This window comes from Clarias gariepinus, chromosome 8, assembly GCF_024256425.1.
Source record: "Clarias gariepinus isolate MV-2021 ecotype Netherlands chromosome 8, CGAR_prim_01v2, whole genome shotgun sequence".
NCBI classification, from domain to species: Eukaryota; Metazoa; Chordata; class Actinopteri; order Siluriformes; family Clariidae; genus Clarias; species Clarias gariepinus.
This window is the reverse complement of record NC_071107.1, coordinates 1,135,830-1,144,365: the sequence shown is the minus strand read 5'-3', so window position 1 is coordinate 1,144,365 and position 8,536 is coordinate 1,135,830. Positions and strand designations below refer to the sequence as shown.

Sequence of the window (8,536 nt, the reverse complement as noted above, 5' to 3'; positions counted from 1 at the left end):
CACACGGCCTCCAGATCTCAGTCCTACAGAGCATCATTGGGATGTGCAGCGACTGCGTGATGCTCTTGTGTCAATATGGTGCAAAATCTCTAAGGAATGTTTCCAGCACCGTGTTAAACCCCTGCCATAAAGAATTAAGGCAGTTCTGAAGTGAAAGTATACAACATATGGTTAAAGTACACGAAATAATACTGCAATACTACTACGGTACTACTTTTACTACTACTTTATAATACTACAAGGATTTAAAATACATGGCCATATATAAGAGATATACTGCAATAGTAGAGATTTGTATCATTCTGTAAAAAAATGTAATTAAAGAATATGGAATTATTCACTAAATTATTCATGCAACACATAAGACAGAGGGTATTGGATGTACTAGTCTCTTTATTTAAGCTTCTCCTTAAATTCATGTCTCATTACAGGCAAATGTGTACAATGTAAACAGAAGAGTTTTGTAAAACAGAAAATAGCAGAAATATTTTAAACACAATATGAGGAAGTCAAGTCAAAGTAGTTTTTAAAGCACATTTACATTTAACACAACACAGTTGACAAAAATGCTGTACAATCCCGATATTATTACAGACAGGAAAATAATAATAATAATAAAAAAACAGACACTAATAAGAAAATAAAATGAAATAAAATTAAATCTAATCAAAATCAAAATAAATCAATAAACAGCAATAGAAAGTCCCCCCTCATTGTATAAAATAAACAAAATTAAACAGCAAACCAATAAATAAATAAATAAATAAATAAATAATGAACTGCAGAATAGTGCGCAGAAATAGAAACTAAGCAAAAAGGAATTAGGAAACAAGGTTTAAAACTACAATACAAACCCATCTAACTGACAATACAGCAAGAGGCTGTAATAACTCTTAAACCATAAGGTAAGTAAACATAGGTACTGTAGCCAGTCATAATGATAGTTTCAATGATAATATACAGTATGTGACACGTCATATCAAGTCCTCAGGTTATTATACATACGAGTCAATATGAAATTAGGAGTAAGAGACTTGCCAGGGGTAGCTCAGTGGTTAAGGCATTGGACTACGGTTCGGAAGATCCCAGGTTCAAACCCCACAATCACCAAGTTGCCACTGTTGGGCCCTTGAGCGCGGCCCTTAACCCTCAACTGCTCAGATGTGTAATGTAATAAAAATGTAAGTCGCTCTGGATAAGAGCGTCTGCCAAATGCCTAAATGTAAGTAGACATTGTAATGCCACCTTTCCAAAAGTACCTTTATCTTTGTCCAAAAATTTCACAATATTTAATGGCATCAGTGAGTTTGCTTTGAAGTATATGGATGTTGCTGTAGTTCGGAAGGTGTAAAATGCCGAAACAGGTCTGTGCAGACGGGAAACGGTCATCTGCGTCACTGTAGTTGCATCTTACAATTTTCAGCTGCAGTTTAGAGATTCCTTCTACAGGCAAGCGATCTGTTCCATAAACGAAAGCTGGGGAAGTTTAATTTAAATCGATATTTATTTTGCTCAAAAGTTACTAATTTATTATTTAACAAATATGTATTAAGAATAAAACATATGAACAAAAGAAAATTTATGCTGTATATTTATTCATCCATCCATCCATACATGCATGCATTCTTCTATCCATCAGTCCATCATTTTATCCATCCATCCTTCTATACATTTATCAATCCATCAGTAATCTATGCACCATAACATATTGACTAACTCATGGATGTATGATTTAAAAATATCATCTTAATGCATTTTAATATAGTGGGTAGTGAATAACAATTAGGCTTCCATAACCCTTGCTATCACAATATGATGAAGGACGTTCAAGTCAATCTTTTGAATCTTTTCCTTGATGTTCAAGTCAATCGTATGACATTTCGATTATAACAATACATTTAAATTCACAAAATTTGGCAGACAGCCTTATCTAGAGCGACTTACATTTCGACTCTTTATACATCTGAGGGTTAAGGGCCTTGTTCAAGGGTCCAACAATGGCAACTTGGTGGCGGTAGTGTTTAAACCTAGGACCTTCTGATGAGTAGTCCTTAACCACTGAGCTACCGCTCGCCCTATACACCATAATACACAGTTTTGAGAGTAAACACTACTTTTCTTTACCTTTATAATCACCTGCTACACTAATGCACTGCATAACGTCTGAAAAGCTGGCCTCCCAGGAACTGAGAATTAAAAATTTCATCCTGGTTTGACTTGGATGCGTCATCTTATATTACCATTTCTATCCAAGTGTTAAACTTACACAGAAACTTCTTTTTATGCTTTTCATCTAGCTCAAAGAAAACAGACCAGAAGTTCCGGATAAGTTCATCTGAGGGTCCACAATGTTCATAAGTGAATCCCTGATGGAAATATCATGTTTATGAGAAAATATCTAAATCATTTCTTAATTATTATAGTATTCAAAATAAAATTTTGTGAGAAATTAAATGTTGTCATACCCTTTCAAGCTCCCCCCAGTCATATATCGACGTGCCATAGAGTTCCTCAGGCTTGAACAACCTCCAGAGATCAAAGGGGCTTCCACAAGAAAAACCTTCCTTAAACTTCCTAAACTGTCCTTCTACAGACTTGTTAAAAACAAAGTTGACGTACAAGTCCACATATTTCTGCCTGTAAAAGAGTGCAATTCATTAATCTGTGTTTGCTTGATTCATTTATTCAACTTCTATATCACTTATCCTGTATACAGTGTCGCAGGAAGCCTGGAGCCAATTCCAGGAGACATCGGGCACGAGACAGGGTACACCCTGACCTGGGGTGCCAGTCCATAACAGGGCACGCATGTACACACTCACTCACACACTACGAGCAATTTGGAAACACCTACACCTAATTAACCTTCTCTGCATGTCTTTGCACTGTGGGAGGAAACCTGATTACCCAGAGGAAACCCAACATGCAAACCAAACTCCACACACACAGATCCAAGGCAAGATTTGGATCATATTAAAGGTCCTACACATTATATTTTTCATTAAATGTTAATATGATCTTTAGGGTCCTAATGAAAAGTTTGTATTATACGCTAATTAAAAATTCAAAAGGATTGTGTAAAAAAACCACTACTTTTACCTGGTAAAAACTAGCTCTGTTCTCAGCAACCTGTTTCAGTACATGCTAATTTAAATGCTCATGACCTCTGCTGAGCCCGCCCCCCCGTTCTGTGGGGCGTGACACGTGGGGTATAGCGACGGAAGTGTAGTCCAGTGCGGGCAATGCTTTGGACTGCATTACCCACAAAGCATTGCCACAACGCAGTGCTTTGTGGGTAATGCAGTCCAAACTGGAAAACTATGGATTATAGAGCCCGAGCCTGTTTTCTTCAGTCGTTTTTGGTTTGATTTAAGTACAGAACCTACGCGGAAGTTTGTAATATCGCCTGACAACGCAGAAATTAAAAGAATGGACATGATCGACTCGATTTGTCTTTCTCATCACTGCACGGGCATGAATTAACGGGCTGTTGCGCTGCCGCGAGCAACAACAACAAAAGCGGAGAAACTTACCGAGAGAGATACGGACGCGATGTGTTTACTGATGTGTTTACATGACTTCTTAATCTTCAACAGACATCGTTATAAACCATCGAACGTAACAAAGGTAAGCATAATATAGTTTTCCGACTACGTACACAGTTTGCAACTAGACAATCACCTCAATGCATTGTTTATTATAAACGGGCGATTAGGGATTATATAGAGACGGATGTACATAGAGAAGAAGCCATAACCATGTTCTATTAGAGTATAAGTTAACTTACACTCGGCATTCATCGTGATTATTAGAAAAGGCGATCTGCAAAGAGTCATAGTAAAATAAATTATACTCACTGAGCCTGGTGAAGATGAAGCAGGAACACGAAGCGTTAGTACAGATCCATTTTTAGGAGCAGCTTCCTAGTAAAACCTGCTTTATATTGACCCGCGTTTATAAAGCAGTCTGGTGAAAAATGAGTAGTGCAAACATGAACGCATTTAGGTAAATCAGCGGGGACGTTAGCTTTAAAAACTAAATTCAGCCACTGCCTCCTCAGTGGCTCAGATGTCGGTAGTAAATGCCGACTGCTGTGTTCGCTATTACACCCAACTACTGTAAACAACACTCGCTTAGGCGTCATTTTGCTCCAGCGGCGAAAAAACAATGGCCGACAGCTTCTTCTCACTCGGGGCGGGTCTTTGCTAAAACACCAGTGTCAATCAACTTGTGTAGGAACGCCCTCTTGTGGTGTGGCGTCACAAGGCAAGGCTTTTGCGATTGGCCTGATTTCAGAAGGGGGATGTTACTGTAATAAACGAAAAGAAAACCACTGGGCGGCTCTTTATCATCGTAGAGTGGTTGTGTACGCACTCTCCTAACACAAAGTTCAGTCCAAACAGCTTAAAATAGTGCATGTAGTGCTGTATGACCCCTTTAACATTTTATTACATACTTTCAAGTATTTTATTAGTTTAGCATATTAAAACATATGGTGGCTTATCAGTCATTAAATGTAAATAGATAGCTACTGTATAAAACAAACTACATTGTGTTGCCTTGAGAAGGTGGCAGGTAATTAAGAATTAGTCTAATTATTGTCTTTACTGTTCATTAATGGACCTGGATTGGAACCTATAATAATAATAATAATAATAATAATAATAATAATTAGGGCTGACTTCTAATAGTCGAGGATTCGACGATTCGATTCGTAGACGTCTGATTCGACTATGAACCTCATAGTCAAATAGTAGGAAAGTGTTATGTAACCAATGAGAAGCAGCACACTACAGGCCTGTAACGTCCGGACCGCATTTGTTAGCATTTATGGATTTATTGGCTCACAATGGCTTCTAAAAAATCATCAAAAGTGTGGGAGTATTTCGAAAAGGTTAAAGATGACCCAAAGAAAGTTAAGTGCAAGTTGTGTCAGCAGATTCTTTCATATCACACGACGACAACCAACATGGCTTATCATTTGAAACGGTTACACCCGCAGTTTCATGACGACAGCTCAGGCAGCACGTCTGCATCAGCGGCGGCCCCGAGATTAACGCAAAAAAAATTGATTTAAGACCACCACTTTCAGAGAAGAGAAAAAAGAAAATTACTGAAAAGATTGCGGAGTTTGTGGCACTTGATATGAGGCCTGTGCGCATTGTTGAGGGTGAGGGATTTAAAGAACCCCGCTGGGGAAAGATGAAAGGAGTGCGCTGCGCGGGCCACACATTACAACTCTGCATAAACAGCGCTCTGAAGCAGATCCCCATCTGGCTTTAAATGAATAAAAGGTATTTTTGTTACACACCATGTTTTTCTTTTAGTTTTTTTTAACTGTTTTGTTTGAAATGGAAAAAATCTAGCTGCTATCTAAAAAAAAAAAAAAGGTTCGACTATGAACTATGTTCGACAAAATCGAACGAATCAGATTCGACTATGAAAATCCTTAGTCGAAAACAGCCCTAATAATAATAATAATAATAATTTAGTTAAGTAACTATTTAAAATTGCTCAAGCACCCCAATCCTTAGGTACTGAACATTACATCTGGCTGATTTACCATAAAAAGCAATATATGATTAGTGGAATAAAAAATATAACCTAAAACAATTGTCAAAATTATCATACATTTTAAACTAGTCCACTCACACACTATTTAATGGCTTGGAAGTCAATGTTTATTTCTAGTATGATATTTGCTTGAACACTTTAGTTAAATACAGGATCTATTTCGATAACTGTGCAGCTCATGTACGATTAGTGTGTTGTAGCTATAATTACATGTTAAAGGTTGCAATTTAACATCTTGTTCATGTGGACCACAACATTTGAAAACCTAAGAAGATCTCTGATACCATAAATGCATGAAAATGGTTGTTTAAAAAAATAAATAAATAAATAAAACGATGCACTTTATACCTGTTGGCTTTTGTGACTGGGATTTCTGCTCCATTCGGAATGAGTTCTATTCCTTTCACCTGAGAGAACAAAACACTAAAAGTACAGGCACCATTTGCCTTTCAATTGGCTAGTAAGACCCATGTAGTTAACCTTACTGTGAAATCCAAATAAAGCACTTCCACAACATCCTCGTCTTCTGTCAGTAAATTCTTTAGGTTTTATTTTGGGGGGAAACAAGAAACTTGGTTTTACAAGTGTTTTTATCAACAAAAAAAACTTTGTCTTTTTTTAAAAAAAGAAATGATGCTAAACCTGGCCTCCACTGGCGACAGCTCCTCCAGGTCACGCAGAGTCGGTCTGAGGTCCAGCAGCTTCTTGAACAGTACCATCGGGAAGCCGATGTTTATAAAAGAGTGATTATATAAGGCCAAGCCACACATGACACCAAAATAGAAGAATTCCTCCTGACTGAATTCAGAATCCTACAATAAATTAAACATCAGAAAACATTAACGGTCTCATATGCATGTTCTCTCATAGAATACATAGAAGAATCTGACTCACAGCAGAGAACCAGACGAGTCCCGAGTCCTCAAAAGTTTGAATGACACTGGAATTTTTTATCTCCTGTCCAATCAGGGTGAAGAATCCAGCACGCACGCCTCCGTAATCTAACCCATCCTCCAGATTAAATTTCACCTATTAGTAAGAAAAAAAAGTCATTTAAAAAACTTTTCAATATCACAGTATTAATAATAATAATAATAATAATAATAATAATAAACAATCATCAACAGTAAAACAAACCATTAAAGGGAGACAAAAATTATGTCTGTCTTGTTCCAGGTACACACGTGTGTTAGCCAGCACAGTTTCTCTGTTCACACACAGTGTATTTTGATTGGCAGTTAAAGAACCATGTTCCATCTGTAAAAACTTCATACAGGAAAATTACACAATATACTGTACATCAAGGACACCCTAAGGACACACTAAGTAAAACTTTAAATGTAATTTATACCAAACGATTGCGTCCATTTACCTGGAAGGCTGTCTGTTTACTCTTTAAATCAAGAATAAAACGATAACATATGAGGTGTTCCGTCCTGTCCTACAACATAAAAGAAATCACAGACATTATAATTATTGAACTTTCAAGTTTCTTGAGTAGTCGCATCTACATGAGTCCACTTCGCCACTCCATCGTCGCCTCTGCTCACCAGCCGCGTGCCTACATGCCAACTGGGCGCTGCTTTTCAAAACCTCTCCGTTTTTACACCTCTCTCTATTTCCTTCCTCACTTCTTAAAGCGCCACCTTTCCTTATTTTTCCACTAAAACTACCTGTTTCTCAAGTAGTCCTAAGTTTTCTGATATTACAGTTCCATGTTTCTTGATTTAGACACAGGAAGAAAAAAATATTAACACTTTTTTTTTGATGATTCTCATAATTATCTTACCTCTTCAGACAATCTCTTTACTGAGAACAGATGTCTTAAACGATCTTAATTCATCTAAAAAAATAAAACAACAGTTAAAACTTTTAAACAAAAATAACATTTCATTATTATTTTTTACATTTAAAATTTTTATGTTTTTATTTTCGCTAAAAATGACCATGGAGTCCATTTATTGTCCATTTAAGTATAATTGGTCACAAAAAAAGGTTTTCATTATAGAGCTGCTGCTCTATACAGGCTAAGGAGTCCATGCACCATGTACAGGGTAGCATCTCTCCTGGTGTATCCAAAAATAAGTATTTAAATCATGTAAAACAATATTAAATGCATGAATGTTCTGTTTTGGTAAAATCAATAAATAAAAAAAATAGCCTTTGCATTATTATTAAAAATCTTCCCAGAAAATTATACAGGGATTATTACAGTATATAATCATATTTAAAAGACTCCACTTTGACTCTTTGGTGTGAGTCCAGGAATCAATATTGAATATGGAATTTATCATTACTGTCACGAGCCAGTCTGATCACCCTAATACTTCCAAGTCATAACTTCCATCCATGTTGTTTCCCGCTCTTCCAGCCAATTACCTGAGCCCACCTGTCACTAATCAAGCTACTCTCCTGCAGCTTTAAAAGGAAGCTGGAGACTTCACTCCATGCCGATGTATCTTACGTGCATGCCTCCAGTCCTGTCTTGGTGTTATTTTTATCTGTATATTCGGTATTTGACCCTGCCTGTTTTTGGATTTCATTTTTGCCTTGCCATTTGGATTACCGCCTGCTTTCGGACATTGCCTTTGTGTATGACTTCGCATGTTTTTCGATCTTTAATCTTGGACTTGGATTTGATTGCTCTCGCTGTTTGACTTTGCTATTGAACCTGCCTGCATTAGGGATTTCTTTCTCTGCATCTCTGGATTTACCTGGCATCTGTCCCTGCCTGTTATTTAAATTACATCTCACTTCTGTGTGTGTGTGTGTGTGTGTATTCGCGGCACTCCTGTGTTCGTGGACAACGAACAAGCATGCTTCCACCAATAATTCGATATAATACTAATAATAATCAATCGAGCATTAGTTGCTGCTACTTCATATGCTCTGTGTTTGCACAAAAATGCACTCATCACAGGCGATTCTCAGTCAAACCCTGCTTCCGGGTTTTTTGGGATTT

The 8,536-nt window shown here is 37.1% G+C and overlaps 1 protein-coding gene and 1 long non-coding RNA gene across 2 annotated transcripts; both read right to left on the bottom strand.

Annotated features, from left to right (window-relative positions):
• Nucleotides 1-2,504: 2,504 nt before the first annotated feature.
• Nucleotides 2,505-6,120, bottom strand: LOC128529046 (uncharacterized). Its single transcript, XR_008361008.1, has 3 exons — nucleotides 6,060-6,120; nucleotides 5,923-5,981; nucleotides 2,505-2,637 (listed from the first exon to the last, which is right to left on the bottom strand). It is a non-coding gene; the product is annotated as an uncharacterized LOC128529046 (long non-coding RNA).
• A 47-nt stretch (nucleotides 6,121-6,167) lies between these two features.
• Nucleotides 6,168-7,404, bottom strand: LOC128528819 (probable E3 ubiquitin-protein ligase HERC4). The gene is made up of 5 exons (XM_053501968.1): nucleotides 7,364-7,404; nucleotides 6,947-7,015; nucleotides 6,712-6,840; nucleotides 6,469-6,603; nucleotides 6,168-6,386 (listed from the first exon to the last, which is right to left on the bottom strand). The coding sequence occupies exons 3-5, from the start codon at nucleotides 6,829-6,831 to the stop codon at nucleotides 6,168-6,170; spliced, it is 474 nt and encodes a 157-aa protein (XP_053357943.1). The 5' UTR covers nucleotides 6,832-6,840; nucleotides 6,947-7,015; nucleotides 7,364-7,404.
• Nucleotides 7,405-8,536: the final 1,132 nt, after the last annotated feature.

Excerpts from the sequence above, each read along its gene's own strand:
- LOC128528819 (XM_053501968.1), bottom strand. The coding sequence starts at position 6,831 with ATGGAACATGGTTCTTTAACTGCCAATCAAAATACACTGTGTGTGAAC. Across the intron at positions 6,604-6,711 it reads ATTTTTGTCTCCCTTTAATG|GTGAAATTTAATCTGGAGGA; the intron begins GTTTGTTTTACT and ends TCTTACTAATAG. Across the intron at positions 6,387-6,468 it reads GACTCGTCTGGTTCTCTGCT|GATTCTGAATTCAGTCAGGA; the intron begins GTGAGTCAGATT and ends AATTTATTGTAG.